At 38.2% G+C, this 27,419-nt stretch overlaps 2 protein-coding genes across 2 annotated transcripts; both read right to left on the reverse strand.

The window, feature by feature from the left end:
• Positions 1–4,325: 4,325 nt before the first annotated feature.
• Positions 4,326–6,238, reverse strand: LOC146483703 (terminal nucleotidyltransferase 5C-like). Its single transcript, XM_085105845.1, has one exon. It carries the CDS (start codon positions 6,043–6,045, stop codon positions 4,903–4,905), a length of 1,143 nt encoding a protein of 380 aa, XP_084961971.1. The 5' UTR covers positions 6,046–6,238; the 3' UTR covers positions 4,326–4,902.
• A 1,560-nt stretch (positions 6,239–7,798) lies between these two features.
• Positions 7,799–27,209, reverse strand: LOC146483704 (protein GDAP2 homolog). Its single transcript, XM_085105846.1, has 14 exons — positions 26,683–27,209; positions 23,153–23,295; positions 21,615–21,666; positions 21,421–21,522; positions 20,126–20,214; positions 19,535–19,608; positions 18,935–19,022; positions 18,009–18,092; positions 16,669–16,834; positions 15,440–15,516; positions 14,524–14,600; positions 11,149–11,288; positions 10,834–11,032; positions 7,799–8,720 (listed from the first exon to the last, which is right to left on the reverse strand). Exons 1-14 carry the CDS (start codon positions 26,847–26,849, stop codon positions 8,664–8,666), a joined length of 1,515 nt encoding a protein of 504 aa, XP_084961972.1. The 5' UTR covers positions 26,850–27,209; the 3' UTR covers positions 7,799–8,663.
• Between the last annotated feature and the right edge of the window lie 210 nt (positions 27,210–27,419).

Genomic DNA, 27,419 nt, shown 5'->3' on the forward strand with positions numbered 1-27,419 from the left:
CTGATTTTATTGAATACGCAGCCCACGATAAAAGATTTAAAATTTATTATCAAAAGTGGACAAAAACTGAAGAGAAGTTTCTTTCAAAAACAACAATAGTGTAAGGGGACCATTAGCAGAGAAGAACGATAAACGAAATAATCAATATTAATAATTTTATTCAAAATTGGTTTGTTTCTTTTCTCAAAATGATTCGTCTACAAAGCCCTCGGAAAAAAGCTTGCGTATATTAATAACCGTGATGAAAGCAGGATTCACTAAGGATAGAAAGCCTACGCTTGAATTCAGATAGTCGCACTAAGAGAAGATTGTCCGGCTATCTCCTCGTAGCAAAACAATATTACATGAATTCTTGAAATGCCGCGTTGTACCGGCAGAAACGCGTTTTTCTGTGCGTTCTATGAAATAGAGACCTTTGTTCTAGTACCGGTGGTACGTGTACAGTACGAGTTCAAGTTCCATTACGGCTCATCCGGAGAAAGAGCGCGCGTGACAGAATTAGAGTCACAGTTTTGGCGGGAAAACGAGACAGCTGTCGTTATATTTTACTACGAGTTTTTTTTAGAACGACGTTTGGCGAAAATTAGTTCTTGAACACAGGTAACGGAATCCCGTCTTTTAGAATCACAAAAAGGGTCAGCTATCATTATTCAAAATAACTGCGTCAAGTTCGTTGCTGACAAAGACCAAAATCAAGCTTTCTGGGATATATCTCTTCTTAGTACTTCGCTAAAATGGTGTAAAAACTTGAGTCAAATCTCCGGCGTACTTGCCTAGAATCCAAAGGTCTCTAATATCGAAAATTGAAGCTTGTAGGCAGCAAGCCTTCTATAACTTTTAGAATTAATTGGCTGAAATATAAAGAGCGTAAAAGCCTGCCCAAAGTGGATTTCTCTTGGGTTTTTCAATTTAGAACCTTTAAGTTCAACGCTATTAAAATAAGGACGTCAGCCTGGACGTTTTGTCTTCCAGTCTTCTCCCCTCCCCTCCCCTCACATCAGCTTAAATATGATACGATACGTTCAATGCAACACTTTTTTTTTCATTCTTTGCTTTCTAACTAGATTTACAAAACGGGTCTCTGGAAAGAAGGTCAACAGCATTCGTGCACAAATCGATTTATCTCTAGGATCTAAAGTGTGGGATAACCGGATATGGAACCCTTGAACTGCGCAAGATGAGGGAGATTTTCCATATCTAGTCTGCCGGTGCCGGTCGTGTACCAATATTCAGTGACTGAATATTTCTACATGACCAGGTATGTGAGCAAATATAACTTGTCGGCTAGGTTCTCTTCACCCGTACCGAGAAACAAATCAAAGCCGACCTATGTATAACGGACGATTTCAACAGCTTATTCCATTTTTATTTTCACTTTACCTGTAAAAACATCAATGCGAAACGAAAGTGAACAGCGCCGGAGCGCCTCAACCAAGAATAATTACACGCTTCTAAAATTGGCTGATCGTAACTTATTATAGCTACCATTAGCTAGTTCATAACAAGCAGCAGTCCAATCTTGGACAGTTTAAAAGTGTTCTTGTTGTTTGTTTTTCAGTGTTTTCTGTGCAGCAAATTTATGTGCCTACACCGCTCTGTCACGTAATCCCAAGTATACTTAATAACTAGACTATTTAGTGAGTTTATTTTTTTCACTTCATTTCATGCTCTAAAGTTTACTAAAATGAGGTAAAACTAAATGAAACTAAGCATTATTTGAACGAAATCAATTTTCTTTCTGTTCCGTCTACGAGTTCGTATTAAACGAAAGGTAAATTTGCTATCTCCACTGCGCAGCGACTTAATTACGGAAGAAAACTAATTTCCTCTGTGTGATAGTCTGAGATGTGCTGAGTATTTATAATGAGCCGAGGAACTCCTTTACCATAGTACTCGGGATAACTCATGGAGTAACCCTTGCTTTTAGACGGATATCGTGCTAATATACAAATGGCCTTATATTATGGCGGTCGAATCCCCTAAAACTATTGTTCAATACATGGCGTGATGCCATGGTAGAATCTCTTGCTTGGCCTGGTGCGACAATTACATAATAGAATTAATTCGTGATGGGTTCGCACTTTCGCAGGCGGTATTTACCGGTGCTTGATTCTGTCTGCGGCACGGGCTAATGGCCTTGTGATGGGTTTAATTTTGTGATACACACTTCCTGCGCGTCAAGAAAAGGAGGTGTACTTTGCACTCAAGCAATCCTTCCCTGACATTTCTGGTCTGTTCTGTGAACAAAATCCTTTTAGCAGTATTTACTTCCTTCCCGAGGCCAGCATGATACTGTTCGTTTTTAGTACTACATAAAATGGCATCAGTTTGAAGCAGATCAGAATGGCTGGCCTAGTGAGCCACGCAGACGCCTAGTCACCCCAGCGTGCCGTCGTGATCAGCTGATGGAAGGGTGACAGTATAACGGCCTATATTTAGACGCGATACTCTCAGTATATTCCCTGGCGATAAGAAGATTGTCATCTAATAAAGCACTAGAGTTTTTAGTCAGATAGTCAGTTCAAAGCCATTCTCGGTCCTTTTGACCAAAAGGAACGCGGCTGGTTCACAGCCATACACAGTGTGCGCTTTTTTTTTTCTTTTTTCGAACCCAGGGCCCATATGTCGATCTCATGATTTCCTCCGGCTGGCTTCCTGCCAGAGGATTTTATGTAATGTTGTCAGCCACTTCACAAAATATTTTCAAACTACAATATCAAATTGTATAAAAATGGCAGAAACTTCTTCTCACGTTTTGATTTCCCGAGCTTGTATTGTTATAGTGTGAGAAGTATGTGGCAACCATTGTAAAACTAGAAGCACCTGCGCTAGGTAAATTAGAAGGGCTTTCATGACGGACAAAAACAAACCCCGCTGTTTAAGCAAGTTCCCTTCTGGGCTTACTTGACATTTTTTGCATACAAACAAAATTTAAATGGTTGTTGTTTGTGGACAAGGTCAAGAGCCGAAAAGGCCAATATATTTTCCGGGTATTTCTGTTTAACAAGAGGGGATCGCCAGCTCACAGGAAACTGGCATTACCTCTTGACGTACCGTCTGGTAAACACCAAGGCTACGTCTTGGACCACGAAACCAAACTCGATGATAACAAGTTCAATTTAATGCATGAATTAAACTTGCCTTTACCGATTTAAGCTCTACTGATCAATTTTTCCTCTCGCGCTTCATTTTTATTTTCAGCATTTCTTACACGGCCCAATAACCTCGGGCAAATACCAGTTTGGTTCACAGTATACTAGTTGAAGGAAAAGTCTTTATAACAAGCACGCCTATTGCTCTGCAAATAATCTTCTTGGCTCGAGTTGCTAGGAGATGTTTCTGAGATCCAGGAATTTTTTCGGTTGGGCTCCTGTTTAATTCCAGAAAACAGTAACAAAGGCGATTCATTGCGCTTGCTGCATGTGCTTGTCGAAAAACAACAATCCTGAAGATGGCGAGTGTTTCGGGGAGACCATGGGTCCCGAGACTTAATTGAACAGTTCAGTGCTATTTGCATGATAAAGACTTGCTTTCAAGTTATTTTGAAGATGCATCGATGCCGTTTAAACACCCCCTCAATATTTAAATGAAGGAGCCAAAATCAACAAGGTGTTGTTCTCGCGGCGAAAATAGAAATCGTCGGCATTGGAAGGCTAATTGTGAGATTTTAAGGAAGTGGCAATTTGCTACATTTTGCTGTCGAGTTGAAGAAAACAAATGTTTAATGGAATATAATACGCACAGCCCACCTTGCGAGAGAAACTCTTGATACCGAAAGCAGGAGAAGTGGAAGGTTCTGTTAGTGAGTTCGCGAAGATTGAACACACCAAGCCGACCGAGATGTTTTCTCTCAGTAAATTAAGCCCGAGCGAAAATTATCCGGTCGCCTCAATAAATTGTTGTGTCATTGAAAATTTTCAGTCTTAAGATATTGATATTTTTACTAGCTTTTAATATTTTTCATCCTTTCGACGCGGGTCAACTTTTTAATTTTTTCCGAGAAATGCAAATGTTTGCTTTGCAATTGAAGACATGGAATACATTTGACTTCCGCTTGGTCGACAGAACAAGTAATCCTTTCTTTGATTGGCTGGTTGAGTTAAAGATCATCAAACATCCCCTGACACCGGAACGAAACGAAATTTTTGAACAGAAGCGCCAATTTCCAGCGCAAGATTTCTTTGACAACGCCATCACGTCCTCGATCACTACCGAGTGATCGACCAAATTCAAAACTATGCCCGTAGTTTTAATATTTCGCCTGACAACAACTGATAGAACATCGCTTTTATACGTAACAGATGATACTAGCACGCGAGACAAAGTGAAAATATATTTTGACTTTTATTTCTGATTCAACACGATAAAGTTTATACAAGTACGACAGTAATTCCGTGTTAACTCTACCTACTATTCGTAGATTTCGCTCTCAAATACTTGTCTGGTCACGGACTGAAAATGCCGTGGAAATGTCTGCCGTATTTCAATGACACAAAGCGGTGTGTTGTCTTCACTTATATGTTGCGAAATAACAATTTTGTCACATACCGTATCATAAATTTTTTCGCCGTTGTATACCAGGCGTGTTTTTATATTTTGGCATAAGTAGAGAATTTTTTTTTCTGTATTTGTCTTCAAGCAGCAAAACTTTACACTTTTGTTCTCTCTCGTTCCTACTTTGATACAATAATAAACGAATATTGCATCTACTATACCTTGGGCTATTTAAAAACTTCCATATAATGAAACAGCTTGTGTGTTTTTACCTTATAAAAATAAGTCTATAAACTAAGTCGTTGAACTTTGGGCGCAGTAAATCACCAATGCGAAGTGATGAATGCCTCCCCGCGGAAGTCGAGCCTTGGCTTCTTGCGACACTGACTTTCTTCAGTCCTCTGACAGTTAGAAACAAGGAACTAGGTTGTTGTAGTACGGAGTGCAGTTTTGCGTGTGGGTTATGGGCATCACATAACTGGTGGGATGGACGAAGGAGTATGTCTTGTCACCATAAAACATCGGCATCACAGGGACATACTGCACCGCGCTATGCTGTTTTGCCAAGAAGTCTATAAGTCGAAGAGTTTGTTTTCGTTCGTGTCCCATGAGGCAAACGGTCGATGAAGAAACAATACGGTAGAGAACCATCAAATATTCATATTGACCGCGCTCATCTCCGATGAAATGATTCGCTAAGTAGCTCTCCAATTTCTGTTGCTGCTGCTGAAGATCGTTGAAGTCGATGAAGAAGCGACTGCACATGTACCTCTCGAGGTTCTTGATCTCCTCGAAGTTCTCTGGTACATAACGTCGCACCAAGAGATTGCAGTACTTCAGAAGACCACCTCCGCGGATTTCCTCCGGGTTGCGGGTAGCGATTAGTTTGTTGTCTAAATGATACAAGGCAACTGTAATATCCCCGTAAACTGACTCGGCCACAACAGTGGGAAAGAAGTTGGGCTTCATCGGCACTGGCGAGAGCTTGTAGAAACCAAGTAACGAATCGAGGATAATCTGAAATGAATCCACCGAGAACTCGAACTGCCTACGCATCGAGTCGACGAATTTTAATTCGACATTTTTTCCTTCGTTGTTCCAGAGAGAAATTAGCGACCATCGATCGTTGTCAGTCGAAACTTTCACCATCTTTTGGACGTAGGCTTCTTTGAGAGTGCAGCTATTCATTTTGTCCTTCGATACTCTGCTGGGGAAGAAATTTAGAAGCGAGTTCAATACGACATTCTTGATCTGCTGTAAGTGCGAGTTCGAGCGAATCTCCACTCCGAAGATCAAATCGATGTCGTTGTACGCACAGTTACTTTCACTGCTGAGAATATTGCTGGCAGTGCTTCCGTTTAATCGGAGGTCTCGAAATTTCAATCCCTCCTCTTTTAAGCCAACAATCACCGTTTCTACCAATTCTTTCAGGGGCACTTCAAGCGTAGGAAAATTTCCTCGGCCGTGGATGAACACAGTTTGATTGAGTACGTTGTGAAGTCGATTGACTTGATCAAAAGTGAGGACTTGGCAGTTGTTGCTGAGCTCCATATCTTCAATGTAAGTCGTCAACGAAAGGAAAAATGTTAAATCGTCGGTGAAAAGTTGTTGTAGGTTTTGCTGATCAAAGAAGGCAAACAGAGCGAATTCTCTTCTTCGCTGAAGTGGACCCAATTTTTTCGACGGCAAGAAGATATCATGTCTCAGTCATAATTTACACATTCTGATTGGCTAAGAAAACAATACAACATAATCACTTGGCAACTGGCACGAGGGTCCCAGTGACAGAATTGTTATAACCAATGACATGATAGGTTTTTATCAGCCCACAACCCGCCCACTAGAGGTCAGACAAAATTTCTATCATCTTTTCCTGTCTTTCGGTTTCTTCCTTCCGGCCAAAAAGTGCAAGTCTGGCATAAAATTTTTCCCAAGTATGTACAGATCTCAAAATGGTCGTTCTATTTCAAGGCTATTACATTGTTCCAGCCGTCAAAGAGCGTCTGTAAAAAAAACATAACACAATGCGATGCGCAAAATAGCTTTCTCTTTCACGATCAAGCGTGAAAGTGACGTCAAACAATTACATGCAAGAGTTTTGTTTTCGTCAGTCGGTGCGGGGGTAAAGTTTAATCCCCCCGCCGACGATTTTACGTTCAGCGAAAAGCGTAATCTACACAAGCGTGGAAGCTAGACACTTTTTTTTGGCGAATAATCAGTGAAATCTGGATGCATACCACGTGGGACTAATGTTAATAAAAAATTGATGGTTTCCGCACCACGCATAACTCGCGAGATAACGCGTCAGGAATAAAACGCAACAGACCGACTCAAAGCGAAAATCTCCTAGGAGAACCGGCGGAAAGGGATAGCAACTCGATCTCGCTTGAAACTGACAACAGTATTTTTCCAAGTATATATAATGACGGATGATTTTTTTCCGGATATTCATCAATTTGGACGCCAACAGCTTAAAGCAACATTCACTTTAATTCTCACTCCGGTCTTACTTGACAAGGAACAAGTAATTCGACGTTCTTTTTTGGTATATTTACGGAGTAAATTTTAATGATCAAAATTGCTAAACTTGCCATAAAAAACGGGAAGACCTAACGCGGGAACAACCCCAAAGTAGATTTGTTTTTCCTCGGGAGTTATTCCCTGTTTAAAATAAAATCTGACGAAAACATTTCTGCCTTTTAAAGAAACGTGACTCCAAAAATAAAAGGGGGCGAATTATTTTCCGAGACAACCAACTTCCTTCCTCAGTTCGCATCAATCCCAATTTTAACGCTAATTTCAATTCGAAGAAAAATTTGCATTTTAAAAGCTTACCCTTTTGGGATGAAATTTTAAACTTGCTCTTTAACGTTTTTTTGCTTTCATCGTATGCGGTGTGTAGGCTGCAGAAGAATTTTATTATTATGAGAAAGAGTGATTTCTTGGTCTTATAAACGTACGCAACTCCTACTCGTGGTGTAAAAGAAAAAGCCGTTACGATAGCAGCTGTCCTTGTAAAAGACGCCATACTAAAGACGACACAAAAAAAAAAAAAAAAAAAAAAAAAAAACGTTTACTATAAAAACAAGAATGAGCACATTTCACGTCATTTTCAAAGCGGGGATTAAGAAGTTACGAAGATCTGAAACGCACGAACGAAACTATTTCAATGGGTTGCTGACGGAACCTTCTGTTTATAAAGCGCCTTACAGATGCTGTTAGTACGACGTAGGTTCGCTGACACATACATAAACGGGAATGCGATTAAAATCCGAGACAAAAAATTCAATGAACTTCTGTATGCTTTCATTCAACAAAATATAGCTTTATTACTTTCATTTTATAGTACAAGTCGTTAGAAGTAGTGCTCCACTTAGTCTAAATTTCCAGCGCCGAATGTTCTGAGATTCAACTTCACTTTTTAAAAAATCACAAAATACACGCCACTCGAGCAAATTCTGTTTTCTAACTACTTTGTTAAAGAAAACTCCACGGGACAACAAACTAATCATACGTTATTGTCTGATTGATTGGTTTTCCCCTCATACTGACAGTGAAATCAAGAAATTCTGCATATCGCACCGGAGCTTGGCAAGCTCCAAACTTGACGCAAATAATATTGTACCTTCATGCATTTGCGCTTCCATCAAATTTGACAGGAATCAAGATCAACTCAAGCCGTTTTGTTCAAAATACAGTGCGCATTTAGCGTCAAGTAAATATGGTTGGGGAAAAAAAGTCTATCTATAACAATCAAGAAAGGCACAAAAGATTGAACAAAGGAAAATTTTTTAACGAACAATTGCATTTCTATTTTATTGTTTCAATAGTACGAGCGGGATCAATATGTTTAATTTGTTCTCAACCTAACTGACTGCATTGTATGCATATGTATTAAGTATTAAAACAGAAGACCACTCGACTCAAGACGTGATCAGACGTTTGTCAGAAAATACCGTTGACAAAATCGATTATTATTCTATTTTTTTTAGAAAATGACAAAATGGTAATTTGACCACCAACTAAATAAATACTGGTGTGCTGTAGAAAGTTTCAACTTGTCAGTTCCAAATAGCCATTTGAAGTTAATCCGCGATATCAACGTCATGATAAAATTCGATCATCGAACGATTCATCTTCATGGATGACATTCTGAGAGAGAGACTCCCTTATAGACTTCCCGTGCGATAAGTGCTGGCTGGGGTATGGTAGTTGATTCCATTTTCCTGTAAATGGAAACAAAATTATTTCAGTAAACGAATATATGGCAGTTCTTGCAAACTGAACACCTTTTGTGAACATGGTTATATTTTAAATCATTCTGCACTACACAACTTGCTGGAAACGCCACGATAAAAATTTGATCTGATAAAGTTCCACATCTTAAACTATTAAATTTACACCGCCAATTATTCCTTAATTCTTATGTTCTGCACAAGAAGTTGGATATCTTTGGCCGCTTTCACGGCCTACTGTGCCCTTAGAAGCCAGTTTCTAAAATAAAACATATACGGGCGTTTACACACCAGCAGATGGTTCAACAGACGAACAAATATCGTCTTATCTTCCGTTCACACCAAAGCTAAAACATGTTCAAAAACTGTTTAGTTACACGACGGATAAAATTAGTTTCTGCATAGAAGTTGCTTACTTATGTCTTCGACTTCAATTTAACACAACGAAAACCTACAGTAAGTGAAAATCGGACCATGGAGTTTCGTGTGGCTAATTTTCATATATTTAACCCTGCTTGTTTAAACCTTTGAAGCCCCAACAGTGATCAGCATCAATTTCTCCTTGCAGTATCAATGCTTATTCAACCCCTGAGGTCATGAGAATTAAGGATATGATCACCCAAGGTGAATTTTCGTGATATTTTAATAACTTCTCCTTAGCACTTTTATAAGAAAAGTATGAGGACAAGATGGGAGAATTTGTTCTTTGATATTAGAGGTTAAAAGCTCCTGAGGTTAACTAGTTGGAGCGAATGGGGCATAAATTAGTGCAAGTTATAACTGAAGTAGATAGGAGTTTGGACATCAAAGTCGTCTGAATTTATCCGTCAATTTGTGTCTTGAAAAAAGCTGATCACAAAACTAACCGTATTCATCCCGTTTTTGCACTAAAACGAACGGTCAATCTTCAGTAGGCGACTTGAAGCACGTTTTTTTTTCTTCTTGACGGTTTCTTTTTGGAATGAGAATACGAAGGGCGGATTTGTAACCGTCTTTTCGAATTCTACTTTGCAATCATGCAATCTTTTTAAAAAATGCTCTTAAAGTCTGTCTTCCAAAGACTTAACTTTTGGTGACAAATGCTCCCAGAATGCCGTAAAGCAGAATCTCCACGAATGTGAATTTTTCATTGCGGTGGAGAGGGGGCTCTCGCCACAATTACTGGATTTTTTGGATCCGCCCCTGAATACTTGGAATGGCGTTTTGGCGCTCGATAGATAAACTTATCTCGGCACAACAATTTGTTCAACCTCGTGGTGCAAAACGCGCGCGACACCTCATGGGAAACCTAAACACGGGAAACCTGGGGCAAGGCTGCTACCGGAAGTGGCTATTCCAGGCGCGGCGTGTTTTTTTATGACTTGTTCTCATTGGTTGAATGCCATTCCAGTTATTCTGCTTGGGGCAAAACGAAAAGAATGAACAAGTTTTCATTCCTCTTTCAGAACGGTCGTTTTTTGTTCTTTTATATTTTAGCCACTCTAATCATTCGGTCCATTCTCATTAAACGCGTCCATACACTTCTAAAACCGTTGGCAGTCTTCTGGCGTGAAACGGCCAATGAAAGACTAGTTACAAGACTAAAAAAAAAATCAAAATGTATAAAACCAAAAAAAAAAAAAAAATTGAACGTCGAATATCTCCCTCCGCGGCATGCACACTCCTTTTGAAAAGCTATTGACCGCCTTAAGCGAGAGAATTTCGCAATTTAGCAGTGTGAGCTTGTTAAGATAAGACACCTTTATTTACACAGGGAAACCCTTTAAGGAGCTAAAGCAACCGCTATCAACAGTGGCCCTTGCAACAGAAAAAATACACGAAACAAAAAGCTCTACAATATACATAAAGTTAAAATATTAAGAATGGAAGTCTTTACAATAAAAGCTGGGTGATAAGGAACATAAATAAAATTACCCAGAAGACAACTATGGAATAATGAATTCAACCTATTAAAATTTTACAATCGCCACAATAAAAAGAACTTTTCGCAATATCTGTTCGAAGCCGTTTGAGGTGAAGCAAATTGCTTTGTTCAAACAAACGTTCCATTGTTGGATCATAAGATACTCAACGATTTTACGCCTGTTAAGACAGCTGTACTCACCTTCATGTCATATTCCAACACAAAGGCGGGTATTTCCAGTTGATCTGGATCAATCCAGTCATACAGGTATTGAACACCAGAAAGAAAATGAACCTTTTCTTTTATGGACGAGGCAGTGAACGTGGTGAAAAACCATGTAACAATTCGGGCCCAGATGGTAGGATGCACTATGTAGAAGGCCTTCAGATTACGGCGATACCTGAGTACAAACGACAGTCGGCAAATGTTAGAGATTTGCGCCCACGCCATACCCAGCCTGGAGTATGAAAACACGCCTCATAATTCTATGCCCACACCACACATGTTTTAACTTACTTGTTGTCGACCAGGTGATAAATGTCTTTGAGAAACGACAGTGGAGGCTGATTCTCCTCAGAGCTCAAAGTGTGTAGATACACAATGACGTAATCCCTGTTGACGATCTTGTCCAACACGTAGATGAAATATGCCACGACCTAGAACACATAGAAGAAGAGATTTGTTAAACAATTTTTGGTTAAAAGTTTCAAATGCGACGACGTTTCGACGTTCGCTTAACGTCATTATCAAGTCAAGAACGAATGAAATAAGAACGACTACAAAATTAATGTAAAAAAAGCGAAAAATGTGATGATAATGCAATAAGCATTATTGCGCGTGAATACCTTTTTGCACTATCATCGCATATTTTCGCCTTTTATTCGTGTTTCTTACATTCATTCCTGACTTGATAATGACGTTAAGCAAACGTCGAAACGTCGTTGCATTTGAAACTTTTAACCAAGATGGTTTTAAACCTAGAACACATCCAATGAAATATTACAAAATTCTTCTATTCTATTAGACTGCGAGCGGTCTCTTTCTTCTCCTAAGTTCTGTAGCGCGCGCGATGAACGCGAGCGATGGATCTAGCGCGCAGCCAAGCCGCGAGTCCCTCCTTGTTCTTTATTCGTGATCCGAGGAAAAAAGTACAACTCCTCGAAGTCTACAGTTCCATCTATCGACACAGATCATGCTTAATCAAGTCATCGTTGCGTTTGGTTTTAGAAACCTATTACCTAAATAGTGCATGGGGATTTATCGTAGAGTGTGCCGTTGCGGAATTAACGCAGACAAAAATATACTAACGGAAAAAATTTGCAGAAATTTACACTGCGTCAAACGTGGAGAAAAATTTTCACCATGAAAGGCTATATTCCTATTACAGAGATATGATAATTGAATACCTCGTGCGAACATGGTTATTTTATCTTGAAATCGTTCTGCACTACACATAGCTGAAAACGCTACACTACAGATTTAATCTTTTATCCGCAAGGTAACTTCTTCTCAAAACATTAAATTTACAACCCAATTGATCGTTAATTCTTACGCGGTTCTATATGAGAGGGTGAAATAGCTTGGGCGGGGCACTTTTTTTTCGTGAAAAGAGGTTCCCTAAAATGTCCAACTGGGCCTCAGTTCAGAAATTAATGTCTGCATGGTTCCTGTCCCTTGGGATTCAGTGATCGTGATCGCTACAGATCACCGTTGATCGCCAGTGCCATATGATCTTGGCTTACTGTACTAGTACAGTCAGAGATTGGGCGTCTGGAATCCCGTGACAATAAAGAGATTTGGAATCGCGTTTACGGCAAACGGAAAAAATGAAATAGTGCACAGATGAGAATAGTGCAAATTAATTCTGGCCTTTGATGATAACGCAAAACTACTCCATTTCACTGAGAAACTGAAAACAGCGACCGGCAAATGAAGGATAAACATGGTCACGTGGTCAATTCTGCCGTTTGTTGTAAAAGTAATTCAAAATCTCTCAAATAACTGCCATTACCGTTAGTTTGTCGGGTGGGGAGGGGGGCGGGGTACAGGGTTCGTACTCTTTAGAGCTTTTGAAATTCCATGACTTTCCATGACTTCTCCAGGTTTTCCATGACCTAAATTTGACCATTTTCTTGGAAACCATCTTTCATTTTGGGTATGTTTTTACTATTTTCTTCGCACAAAAACCCAATTGATTTTGTACTTTTTAATAAACATCATTTTCCATGACTTTCCCATGACCCACACCTAAATTTCATGACTTTCCAGGCCTGGAAAATGAAATTCTAAAATTCCATGACTTTCCAGGTTTTCCATGACCCGTACGAACCCTTGGGGGAGCAAGGGTCGGACCCATGGCGCTGATGGTTTTGGTTGCATCAGGAGACCGTCAACGACAACCTTTTTATTATTATTATTTTTTTTGGCAACATAGTTGAGGCAACACATTGCAAGTTTTTAAAGGTAGTTCAAACAATAGCACCCTATTGCCACAAAATACTAAAAATCACTCTTAAAAGTTCACAAGGGTTCAACCGTGTCATCAGAGTATCTGGCCTATATAAAAGTCGCAGTATCTTTTTGAAGCCAAGCTTCTACAGGTGTTCTAGGCGGTGACCACGACAATTTGTACTTATAAAATTTTGGCATTTTGGCTCTTTTTGTAATCATTGTGTATTGGCTAATTACAACAGACTGGCTGACTAACTGACTGACTGACAGATAGACAGGGTGACGGACAGATGGACTGACTGACGGACTGACTGACTAACCGACTGACTGACTGACTGGTGGACGGACGGAATGACTGACGGACGGACGGACGGACCGACTCACTGTCTGACTACTGACTGACTAACTGACGGACGGAAGGACTGACTAGCTAACAAATTCTTTAACGCTGGACTTTGCAATGAAAACGTAGTACAATAATCCCTTGTTTAGGACCACAGGCGAAGCGACCTAAAATTTGACCGTTATATGTTTCAATACGTAAAAGTACTTTAGATTGTATCACGTTTGTTACATTTTCCTGGTAATAGTGTATTGTTTCCCTACCCGTGCCAGCGAATATTAGACAAGGGGAAAGCCAGTAAAATTCATTAATTTGTAGTAAACTGCACGGAAATTCTACTTATCTCAGGTAATTTCACTTTTACAACAGAGTTTATTAACTTCTCCGGCGTTTTGGGTACAAAGTTACTCTTTCAGAGAACTGCGTATTAGAGACAATGTAAACATGGTTGAAGTGGACCACCCAGTAAAGCTACTGCTCTTCCACTCTAGACAAAATATACGACTCAAAAACAACCACAAAACACTGTAAATTGACATGCACCTAGAAATTATACAACTTTGATAAAGACGCACTAGAAAAATGACATAACACTTTTGTTGAAGAAACAGATAGCTTTTACTTGACAACGAATCACGCAAAGGCGAAGAGCTTTTGTGTTAGATGTTCACACATTTTCCTTAGACCTACACATTACTTAAAATTATCTTATGTTCTGAAAATTCTCAGTAGATAACTTCATCAAAGCTTTTTTTCTTAATTTTTCAAAAAACGGTATCTGGCGTGCGTGAAAACAAACACATGGTTTCAGCCAATCCACAGGAACAGCGACAAGACAGGAAGATGCGGGAGAAAGCCGGTAAAATTTTGCCACCCAAGCTTAGTTTTCACTCGGTACTCCCCCTTGGAAACCCATTTCCTCTCAGATGAACCCCACCCCCACTCCTCCCAAAAAGAGAGGGAACACCAATTAGCTCGTTTTGCAAGACTCCTCCTTCCCCTACCACCTGCCACCTCACAAAAATGAACAATAGCTAATCTGATGAGGGTAAAATCTTTCCGACTGTCATTTTAAAAACACAAACGAAGACATTTACCTTGTTCAGATCAATGTTTCTGGCTTGAAAATGTCGACCAACGAACACAACAACAGGTCGGCCAAGAAAATCCACACCTGAGAGACAGAGTATAAAAATGTAATGATCCGATGGAATTGTGCGGTGATCTAATTAGCGTGTATTTCGTGTTTCCTGCTATTTAAGCGTATGAAATCTATACATTTCAAGCCGTAAAAACCACACGTGCTTTTATTTCTAACAAGAAGAATGCAAATAAGCTCATTGGTCAAATGCTTCCTTCCCAGAAAGCTGTTGGGTCTTATCATTCCTGGTTTAAACCTACATGTATAAACTGACAACATTTTATCAGTCGAGTATATTATACTAGTTATACAATGCCTTTTTGCAGTATACCGTGAAGTAGTCCGAGAGGATGAACTCGATTTTTTAGTATGCACCCGAGCCTCTTGTGTGATTCAAATCTCCCCTACATTTAGGATGCATTTGTTTGAACTAACTCTCAAATATGAAAACACACTGTGATACCAAAATTCCTCATAAGAGGGATTTGGGAGTTATTGGAATACAGGATTGGTCTTGAACACTGTGTTGGTAATTTTTTCCAATTTACCTTAGAAGACATCAAGAGCCTATGTTTGTTATTATTTTGGAAAATATACAAAGGAACCAAAGTTAAGAGGAGAGAAAGCGCTATATTTGTAATAAAATGCTAGTTTGGTAAATTACTATTAGCTTGAGTAATCAATTCAGTATCTGCCTTGCCTCTCCACACCAAAAAACAAGAACAAAAAAGCTGGTTTCTATTAAATTTAACACAGTTCCCCGATATCCATTCATACATCAGGGTAGGGAGGGTCAATGTGTTCTGTCCTAGGACACGACAAACCAAATTAAATCAAAAACAGAGACCACAGATCTTAAGGCAGAGACAAACCTGATTGGTAGACCATCTTAAGTCTGACCAGGCTGGATAAGTCCTCTGTCCTTGCTCGTCTTAACCATCTCTGATACCTGATGAATTAATTACGTGGAAAGTTTAGCTAAGGAAACAAAACTTATTGATAAAAAACAGTACAAAAAAAAAAAAAAAAAAAAAAAAAAAAAAAAAGGGGAAGCCATTTTTAATTTAACAAAGAATTCTTCAAGCAACTTTGCTACCTGGCCAATATGTCCCACCACTCCACACTCCTCCTCAACTCCCAGTAAAAAAACATAACTTGCGTGACAATGGGCTTGCGTATGTGCTGTGTGATACAACTGAGCTAACGTAAATGCGTTTTTTGCCTTAAAATTGAAATTTCTCCAACTAAGCCCTATTTTGGCACAGAGATCAGTTACAGTTAACTCTCGTCTTGCAGACACCTCGCTATTACAGACACCCTGATAATACAGACAGCAGCTAAATCCCCAGCAAAAATAAATTAGACGTTCAACAGAAATAAATTCCCGCTATGACGGACTCTCGCTATTAAGGACGCTAACTTGCAGTCCCAAGGGTGTCCACAATAAAGGGAGTTGACTGTATCAGGTAAGAAACTTTGCAGTGAATTTAATTTTTTTGAGCAAAATGCTAATTACTTTAATTTCTAGAAAATGCAAGCGGCCTTAAACAAAAGAGATACTGATGCTGGGCTGATTACTTTTGTATATAAAGAAATCAGTCAAGGGTCAGTATCTCCTTTGTGTGGGTCACTTGCATTTTCTAGAATTAAATCAAAAATTAAATATGCAGCAAAGGTTCTTACAGTCTCTGTGCTAAAATAGGGCTTATCTGGAGCAATTTGAATTTTAAGACAAAAAACTATTTAACTGATCTGTCTTGTCCAAGACCCTTCAATATTACTTTGCTTAAAACATGATCTCCTACCCATTTTATCATCACTTTGAATGGATAACTCTGTCACTTCCTTGAACCAATTCAGATGTTTCTCCTATACTGAGAATCCACAACTTTCTTACATTTTGTTACCATAGTGAAAACTAGATCTTATTTCACCACAGGTGACTCCTTGGCAGATGCAATTTTATCAAATCCTTTGAGTTTCAACTGTTCAACCTGTCTTAACTGTTTTATTTATTTTTCAGACCAATTACTTTGACTTGTGTGTTAGGACACTTAATTCAAAAACCCTCTAAGCTGTGTTATTTATTATGCTGCCTTACACTCTCTCGTGCTGCATGGCGTGCATCTCATTAGGAGATCTCTGTAATCGTTGTCTTGTTAATTGGTCATGGTCTCCAGCCATTGCTGTGAATGCATGTTTGCCGACAACTGACGATTCCAACATGTGCACTACACCAGCTTCCTCTGCCTCCTCTACTTCTTCATCTGCAGGAACAATGATCAACAACAGCTGAGAACTGAGAGTAAATATTATGTAGTACATTTATGGGAAACAACAGAAATGACCCACATAGCCATGTTTATCCTACATCTGCCGCTCACTGTTTTCAGTATCTCAGATGAGTATAATTTAAACCAAGACAAAAAAGGCAAGATCTTACCTTGCAAGTCTATATAAATGAGCAAGAAATTGAACAAGTTAAAAGACTGAGACAATCTTTTAAAGTGTCTTCCTTGAGGAAAAATTAATTTGTCTTGGAAGGCTCACATTTCTCGTGTAGCAAACAAAATTTCAAAATCGATTGGAATAATCTATAGATCAAGTTTTCTTCTCTCAAAAATCAGCCTCGAGAGCTCTTACTATTCAATGATTTATCCGTACCTTTATTATTGTAACATTGTTTGGGGTTCAACTTACAAAACTAACCTCCATTGTCTTGTGATTTTACAAAAACGAGTCGTTAGAATAATAAGTCAGTCTAATTTTGATGCCCCTTCAGATTCAATAAAGTTCAATTCAATTCAATTCAATTCAATTCAATGACATCCATTCTTTAGAACTAGGTACTGTAACTTTATGTACTCTTATTAAATTTCTGTACAGTTTTTTTTGTAATGTGTGTGGTGGTGGAAATAAACAAACAATAAAAAAAAATTGAGAAGTTTTGCATTAGCAATTTTATTGATATTTATTATTTTGCACCTTTCTCGTCTATGCAATCATTTTTCAAGAAAGGATAAACAGGAATCTCACATTTGCTGTTTAACGTAAACATGATTCTTAGTCTCCCTAATGATAAATTTTGTGATAACACTGTCAAAGTTACTGTGGATCCAGAAGCCATTGATCTTGAAACCAGAAATTGAAAATGGGCTTTTTTCTCAGTTTAAGAAATTGTAAACAGTTTTTCATGCTTCTTCTATTAGCTTCAAGATCGATGTCCTTCCTCAACTAAAGAGAGATTCACAAATATTCATTGATTAAGATTGTGTGAGGTCACAAATATAGCTTCACTTTGCAGGTGCCACAAACCAACAGATCCTCTAAGCAGGGGCATTTAAACATTATTTAGGAATAGCACAAAGAGATAAGCAATGTATGTACATGTACAATCACTTGATAAATAAAGTTTATGCTTTTTATTTCCACACCACATACCATCATCAACGTCTCTGTGACCAAGTGGTTTATCCATTATTCTAATTTGTCTCTCAGCAATCACTGGCTCACCATTCTCATTACCTACAATCCACAAAAAAAAAGTAAATAAAATTAATGAAAATAATAATAATAATAATAATAATAATAATAATAATAATAATAATAATAATAATAATAATAATAATAAACAGTAGAAGATGAAGACAAAGACAATGATGATGGCAAAGAAGAAGAAAAATCACTAATCATTGTTTAGGATCGAGATTTTGTGGCAGCTTTATTCCTTTATCTCAATGTGACTTTCGCACACAATCCAGTTGCCATAAAAATAATCTCACATACAAGGTTCACACGTGTCAATCACACTGAAGCATGAGTATCTTCAGGCATTTCTTAACAATGTTCCTTAACTGCTTCAATTAATCTTTTTATTCGCCTTACTCGCCGTACAGGGAATTATCAAAACTTGATTTTTTGCAATTTTGGAACCTGGGTAATTTCTCATTTCTTGACTTAAAAATGTTGCACAAATTTTCCATAACCAGGTACTCTTGCATGCATATATGTAGCTTGATGCTGATGAAATGCCCCCTTTTCTGGCGCCCGAATACAAAGCACCAAAAAAGAAATGGTTCGGCCAAAAGAAGGACACAAGGCGAAGCCTAAACCTGTAACATAAACCAGATCAACTGTCTAAAGGGCAATAGGCCACTTTCAAGTTGCTTTGAACCTCATGATTAAAGACAGGCTGAGTACATAGTCTTTACTAATTATATGCAAACTACTTCCCATTCATATGCAAACAAAACTAATTTTCATATGAAAACCTTTGTACTTAGCCTCATTTCTGTAATGAGGTTTAAAGCAACTTGGAAATTAATTATTTTAAATGAAAATTAAACTTCCCAAATTACAACATTTACCAATATCATCAGGAAGTTCATTCACAACAAAATCTTCCTCTTCCTGGTTTCTTGGAAAGTACAGGGGCATCACTTTTTTGTAAATGGGCTGTAAAAGGAAATCAGGAAAAATGCTAATGGTTTTAAATATCAATTGACTATATACACCATTGTGAAAACGTTTTTGGGAAAAAAACAAAAACACATTAAGGTAAAAAGCATGATAAACTTCTGGAAAGAGGGCAATGGAAAACTGTTTTTATATAGCATTTTTATTGCATATATTGATATACCGGTAGCTATTTCAAAGAAGGCGTTTTCCATTGCCAGAAGTGCCCCAGGTATCTCTCTATCTAGTTGTTCAAAGCTTTGATTGGAATAACCTAACAAGCTGCATTAAACATGACTCAGCCCGTTCCTGCTGAAGTCCTTTCCTCTCATCTCCCCAAAGTCTCTGCAACCCCCAGCCCACCCTCCGCCCAGTGCTTTAATAAACAGCTCCATCTTTGGCAGATGAAAAAACACAGTAACAATTTCTACAAGTTTACCCAACCAAAATCACACCAAAAAATGCCTGCTATGTTCTTCTAGTGCCATGCAAACTTCAGTGATTACCCTCACCTCATCAGCATTTTCCACAACAAACACAACAAGTTCAATATCTGAAAACTTTTCTAGAAATCTTCTAACAGTTCCTGCAAGCAAAAAGTAAACCATTATTTAAGTCGCCAATAGAGAGTCCTGAAGCGATAACGTCACAAAAACTAAATTTATAAAAATTATGGGATTTGTTAGAATACTCGGAAAAAGCTTGATAAAAAATGCCTACTTGCCAAAAATCAGCATCTCATTGCAATTTGGGGGCGAGATATTAGCTCTGTTATGCCCCGATGACTCCATACAAATTCTTCTAATTTTGTCTCAGGGCATAACAGAGCTAATATCTTGCCCCCAAATTGCAGTAAGATGGTCATTTTTGGCCAGTAGGCATTTTTCATCATACTCTTTCCGAATAAACTAACAAATCCCATAATTTAAAAAATTCAAATATTTGTGATGTTACACTTTAGGACGCTATTCTAGTCCTCCAGAGAATTTATGGCTTATCAATCCATTGATCTTTTTCTACCAAAGATGGATGAATAGTGATTATTATCACATATTTCACAAAAATTTTATTTTAAGATCACCGGTAAAATCCAAGTCACTTACGCAAAGCAATGTGAGCACCATCCTCTGGGGGATACCCTCTTCTTGATGTGTTTACTACACAGAGACCAACTGATGCTATTCTGTTCTCTCTACAAGGAATACAGGTGTATGTTATTTTAAGTACATTGTAACACACGGGAAGGTTAACTGAAAAGTAAACTATAAACTGTCCGGCCCATCCCCCCCTCCCCTTGGGGACAAGGAAATAAGTCAGTTTATTATTTTACTGTTATGTCATTTCACCAAATAAGGTCAACAGAGTGCGCAAAATATAAGAATGTAATACAAGTATGTAGTGTCCCGGTTTGACCGGTTTACAACAGAACGAATATGGACAAAGACAGTCATTTCACTCGCTTTCTGTGTTGTTTACGTCATTTGCACGTGCTATATGCTGATGGACAGATAATGTTGGGTGTATTTCAACATTCTTACCAGAAAAGAAAAGCCAAAAATAACAATATTTTTTTGTAGTGGAGTTAATATCTTATTCGACGGTTTTACATATAATATGCGCAGACATTTTGCTCATTGCTTGTATTTTAAACTACTACGCAACTTGCAAAATATCCAGGCGTGTATTATATGTAAAACCATTGAATAAGATATATAACTCAGTCAAAATATAAACTGTTGATAATGTGATGAATTTCTTCACAGTGTCAAATAAGGTGAGAAATGATCAAAGGGTGTGTGGGAGAGGGGAGGGGGTGGCTCCCGTAAGAGTCATCCTTGCCACGCAACGCACATACAAGAAAATACATTTTTAATTATTAGTAATACCACTGTTAAAGAATAAAAAAGTCCATGTTAACTTCACCAACCATTCTCTGAATTCTCAACATGAGTCTATCTAATAATGAAAATGCAGTGAAGTTGTATTCACAGATGTCTTCAAATCTTATGATGCTAACTTTGGTGACCTTTGAAATTCATTGTCAGGTTTTTCTTAAGGTCCTGCATTTTACAATGTGACACATTGGGAGCCAGTTGGTTTTTAAGAAATGAATGTGGTCACTGGAAAATTATTAACGCTTTAACCCCTAATATCAACAAACAAATTTCCCTATGTTGTGCCCACACTTTTCTTATAAAAGTACTGGGGAGAAGTTATTAAAATGTGAAGGAAATTCACCTTGGTGATCATCTCCTTAATTCTCATGACCTCCTCGGTTGAATAAGCATTGATATTACAAGGAGAATTTGATACTGATAGACTACATAACTGTATGTATATGTGAAACAGATTGAAATTATCAGTAATCCACTTTATTTATATTTTCCAGTTTACCCACCTCACAATCTTCATAACATTCCTGTAAGAAGAGTAGAGAGCACTTTCTGCCGCAGTTTTGTATTTAATGTTGTAACGTGGTCCCACAGTATGAATAACATATCTATAAATGTAAAGATTCAAAGTGCATTCAAATCAACATTGCACACCACTCAAAATCTTTCAGCTGCAAATGAAACATGTTATCACACTTACCTAGCTGGTAGACTGTATCCTTTGGATATTTTAGCTTCACCAGTCCTGCAACCTACAAACATCAAAGAGAGTATGGTTACCCACAGTTTTCTGTTTAGTTCCAATAGCCCTTACTAGGATGTACTTTTCCTGCATAATCTTATGGGTTCTGCCTGTGGCAACTTTGAACCCAAATAACTTTTTCAATATTTGAGTGAATGCCATGAAACATCCTGGGACTTTTTCCGAAATTTATCTGGAAAACTTTTATGTGGTTGGTTAGTCTTTATTAACTTTGATGTTATCAAGGCAACCAATTTTTGACATACAGTTTTTTTTTTCGGGAAAATGGAAAATCCCTTTTTAGGTGAAGAAAATTAAATTACTTTTCTTAGAAAATTCTTACAGTAATTTTTATGTTTTTAGTTCATAGTTGTGTTTCCTTGTTGGTTTTGATTATTTTTCGTTCAGTTTTGGTGCTTTCCTTGAAGTTTGGGAAAATTCAGAAATCCAGGATGGCAGATCCAAGAATGACCACAATCATGATCAATCATTTGCAATCATGATGTAATTACCATGTCATTTGACGTTATCACTTCCTATAGGTTGTTAACCTCATAGGACACATTTTTGGACATACTACCTATCTGCTAAGTAAGATTATCATCGCTTTTATACTTGCAAAGTTATGGAGCCCTCCCCCCCCCCCCCCCCCCACTTACTGAAGGAAGAATGTTGAGGGAAGAGCCCAAGAGAAGAAAAAGAATAGCTATGCTAACTTGGCAAGTTAAAAGAAAAGAAGACTTGAAAGGGTTCTTGCCAGCAATTCAAGAGTACAGCACTGGACAGAACAAAACAGAACAAAGTTTGATATGTACACAATCTTTGCTTGCCATTACATTTAGAAATGGAAGTTACAAAAATTAATTATGTAATAATTAAAAGATAAATAAATGGTGAGGAAACCTCATAAAAACCATTAAAGTGCACCCCCCAATTTTTTTTTCTCTTAAATAAATCTTTGCACCTGTGCGAAACATATTGCGCTATTTGGTGGCTTTTTCAACCAAATCTTGACTTTTTATAAGCTGTAAAAGTTACGAAATCTAGCCATCATCTGTCCCATGACCGAGCTAGTAGGGGGCATGGGTCTATTCCTTACTTGACGTCACAAACTGATTTGCACTGTATTAAGTCTTTGTGAAAATGCATGCAAAGCAGTTTGCGACGTCATGTAAGGAATAGACCCATGCCCCTTACCAGCTCGGTCATGGGACAGATGATGGCCAGATTTCGTAATTTTTACAGCCTATAAAAAGTCAAGATTTGGTTGAAAAAAGGCTCAATGCGTTTTGAACAGGTGCAAAGATTTATTTCAGCGAAAAAAGATTTGCGGGTTAGGTGCACTTTAAGGATTGTGAGCTTAGGTTCCCTCACAAGAAAAGACAGGATGAATAAGCTGCCCTTTGGCAATGTACTTATTTAATGTAATCACAGTTTGATTGAGTTGAATACTTTACAGTATATAATTTTCTCTTTATCAACAGCAAACATCTTACCAAGTAGTTGTGTTTTACATTCCTGTAATAGCTCTGGGCCAGCAGCATGATGGATTCTTTCACTTATCACTCCTTTACTACTGAGGGACTCATTTGTTGTGTTTACTATTGCTGTGGTGTTCAGTTTAGTGATATCACCAGACCTGACAAACAATAACAAAGGTAAGTCTCTTCATACGGCATGCACAAGTGATGAATGGTCCCTGAAAAAATTGAACAGGTATTGCAAAACTTTCAGTGGAATTTCACTGGTCTTAAACAGGAAGTTCCGATTTAAAAGGGGCCTGGCCAGGCCATTCTCACCTTCAGTTGTCAATCAACCATCAGAGCGTAAACAACTGACAAACAACATTTTTGTCTTGTTCTTCGGCTTTTACCGATAGAATTGGCTTAGTTGTCATAATAACCCTTGTTAAACAAATTAGAACTTGATGACTTATATTGTTGTGGTGATATTATAAAAGTTTGAGGCATATTTTTCCGAGGGCACTCGAGTCAACAAATTTTGCCTCCACTGCTCAATCAGGCACACAAAGAGATGATATATATGGGTGTGTTGACCAGCCAAGGCACCAGCATATTTTTCCGAGGGCAATTGAGGCAAAAACTTTCCACGACTGAACAGCATCTAAATTTGCATCTCACACCCACAAAGGTGTGAAATGAAGGAAGGGCTTGTCCTTTTATAGCAGAAGTCTTGTTTTTGAGCTGTACGCTATGTAACTAAATTAAGTTTGTGTTTTTTCAGAAATCAAACAGAACAGAACAAATTCAGGTAAAGGATATCACTGCTAGCTAGTCAAAACCTTAAGCTGGAGGATTGAAAGCTAACATTGTAGGTACTCTGGAAAAGTGTTCTAACTTAAGTCATGGATATTGGACAGATTTCAAACAGCCCAGAATCACTTCAAATGTCACAAGTCATTCCGTTTTGACTATGCTTATGATGTCACAAAATATTACTGTTTACACACACGGGTGTTGAATGGTAAATTCAAGATTTGTTGAGATACCAAGACCTGAGACCAAGACTATAGATATAAAAAAATATATAAACTACAAATGAATGCTGTGCCGCTAGCAATGAGGCTACAAATGCTCAAGTTCTTCCTCTTCTGAATATGGCTCTGATTTGAGTTCTAATGCAAGTGGTAGTTTTGAAAGACAATGTGGATGATTCCTTCCTGAAGTGAAGGGATAATGTGCAGTTCCAGAAAATATCCATACCCCCCCACGGAAGGTCAATGGAAATTCCGAGGGGGAGGAGGGTTAATAGACGGAGATTTCCGAGGGGTTGGGGGCGTTCCTATGAAGAATTTCTCCAGAGGGTAAGGAGATTCACGAAAAACTCGTAAGCGAGGCACAAAGTTGGCTGACAAGAATTTTCAGTCGCCACTGCGGAAAAATAATATTATTGTAATCCAGCACAAAAGCAGCACAAACGATGAATCATTCTGGAAAAAGACATTTTGGTAGAAGTGTTGTGTTAATCCTTCTGATAAGCGAAAGTAACACGTGACAGGTATTTTTCTTTGAAGTTCGACTTCGCGGCGCGATCAATCAGCCTTGTATCATGCCGTGCATGGCTGCGACTTCACAATCGTTTGAAAATCGAGTTTTGAATTATATAAAAGCCCTCTTTACTTGTATTGTAGCATCAAATGAAGAGATTAAAAGGTTTCTGAACAAAAGCAACTATTTTGATGAGCATGGCCTTCTCGTAGTTCCACAGGCTAGTTTGCGGTTGAAATCTATTACTGACATGACGAAATGTATACGTACAATGCGCGTGCTGTCAGTGCTGTCGCGTTCGATGAATTTATTTCCCATGGAAAATTATTTTACCGCAGCCACAAAACGTGTACTTTCTCCAATGCAATCTTTCACAAAAAAAGATTTCTGGATGAAAGGGAAAAGATTCTGCAGAGATATTTCCATCCAGTGAATGATGAACATTGGAGTTGAAATTTGATCCTGTGGAACCAAATGCGAAACTTTCCCGATGTATGCAAATTTTGCTCAAGATTGAATTCCGTTGGACATGAGACAGCCACGTTTATTTTATAAAAACCTGACATAAAAGTTGAAAACACAAATTTCGTTTCTTTCTCAAATTCATTTCATTCACGATCTCAGTGCCGAGACGTGAATCCACAGACTAATTAATTTTGAAGTTTTGAAAGGAGTACCTTTTGAAACTGTTCACAAAGGCAGCTTTCAATTCTTGTGCATGCAGCCAGTTTTCGACTGGGTTTTCAAAGTTCTTCAAAATTCTACTTGATAAATTAAAATCCAGCATCATATATTCAATGTGCAACTTTATTCTATTCATAGCGGTTTCTTTGCAGTAATAGCAAACGTTTTTCTGCGGAGGTCATAACGAAAATGGAATTTGCAAAGGCCGGTCGTTTTTAGGTGAAAAAGAAAAGTTGTAACGTGATAGAGATATAATATTTAAACTTCTTACATGTAAGCGCTCGAGAAAGTTATAAACGTAAACTACGCATCAACAAAGAATTAAGCTGTGTTTTATTGACCTAAAAAATCGACCATTTTAGAGTTTTCTCCAATTTTTCCGGATATAATTTTAGCAAAAGGAGAAACAAGTAAAATAGCGAAGTGACGTTGTAAATAGCTGAACTAGTTTAAGAGTAGTCGACGTTGCTTCAATAATAATAAAAAAAAAATATCGTAATTTTCTTAGTCTAAATGGATTTTGAACTTCTGAGGGGTTCAGGGAGAAGGGTTTTAAAAACCCGGAAATTCCGGAGGGGTGGGGGGGCCATCATAAACCCTCTGGAACGGAAATTCCGAGGGGGTGGGGGGTTAAAATAAAAAAACCTTCCGTGGGGGGGGTATGGATATTTTCTGGAACTGCACAATATGGTGTCCCATTCTACTTGGTCCAACTCTGCGTGGTTCGCAAACATTTTTGAATTAAGTAATGGCGGCAAAATGTGAAAATTACGCTTGAAATAATCAAGCTTCCTGTTGGAATTACAACTTAAATTTGGCATGGGTAGTACTTTCCTCCTGTACTTTCAAACGCTGTTAACAGTTCTGTAGCACTTTAATATTTACCGTGCAAAATTACTAGGTTAGATAATAGGTTTGTCTTCATATATTTCACTTTATAAATAACTTTTTGTAGAAGTTGTAAATTGGCCTGAAACGCCCACAGCAAGTGCTAAATAAAGTATTTATCAAGCTTATTGCAATATTGATTTAGCTGCCAATAAATGAAGTACAAAATGACTTTCCGAATTGAATTTGCTTTATATTTACCAGCTAAGCCGTGAGGGCTAATTAATACGTATCGAGAAAAGTAAGTGGAATTTTTAATCCACACGAATTCACCAAAGCCTGAATACCTGATAATTTTATTATATCAGAACCATTGTAACAACATAATGGTTTGTTTAGAAACCTTTGGGTCAGGCTGCTGCAAGTCGTTTAGGTGAAAATTAAGTTATAGCAATAAAAACCAAATCAGAACATGCAGAACGCAAAGAAAAATAATCAATACTCACCAGAGAGCTACTTTGGCGTTTAAGTCTTGTCTAACTGGAAACGGATTACCCGTTCTATTGCTATTTGAAGGCTGCGACATGATTTCATAAGCCGGAACAGGAGTGGAGCTCCATCTTGGAAGCGAAAGAGCATCTACAATTCTCGCCGTCACTCCAAGAGGATCCATAGCTCTTTTCTGCCACTAGGCTTAAATCATTAACTCACAACCGTACGGATACAACAACCTGAAACTTTCTCTCTATGGGTTTTTCTGACGTTTTCGAAAGAGAAAAAAAGCGACCTCCGACAGATCGTGCAGGAATTGCGCACAAATTGAAGCAGCGAAATAACTAGCCAGCGGAAGCACGAAAATAGTGTGTCACGTCATGTACGTTTAAACAAAGAATCTATGTTTAAAAAACCGGCTAAACTTTGAGTTAAACAAGAGGAACTTTTAAAATGTAGCATCTACGCGAGCGAGATCGTAAAACAACAGCCGGCATGAACGAAAAGGGATATTGGAGGATTTCTCCTGTGATCAACATGCGGTCAAGCGCCTTTTTTTTTTTTTTGACGGAAAAAAAGGTGCTGAATCACGAGTTACTGTACCCTCCCACGCAATCGTTTTTTTAGGGAGTCGTGTTACACTCCTCCCCACACTCGCCCTAGCCACCGGCCTCCGGTCTCTTATTGTGGGCTTATTGCGTGGAGGAGGGCAATAAGACTACCCTAAAATGGGCTGCATTGTGACGCTACA

The sequence above is a fragment of the Pavona decussata genome, unplaced genomic scaffold, assembly GCF_977016875.1.
Source record: "Pavona decussata unplaced genomic scaffold, jaPavDecu1.1 SCAFFOLD_38, whole genome shotgun sequence".
Classification (NCBI taxonomy): Eukaryota; Metazoa; Cnidaria; class Anthozoa; order Scleractinia; family Agariciidae; genus Pavona; species Pavona decussata.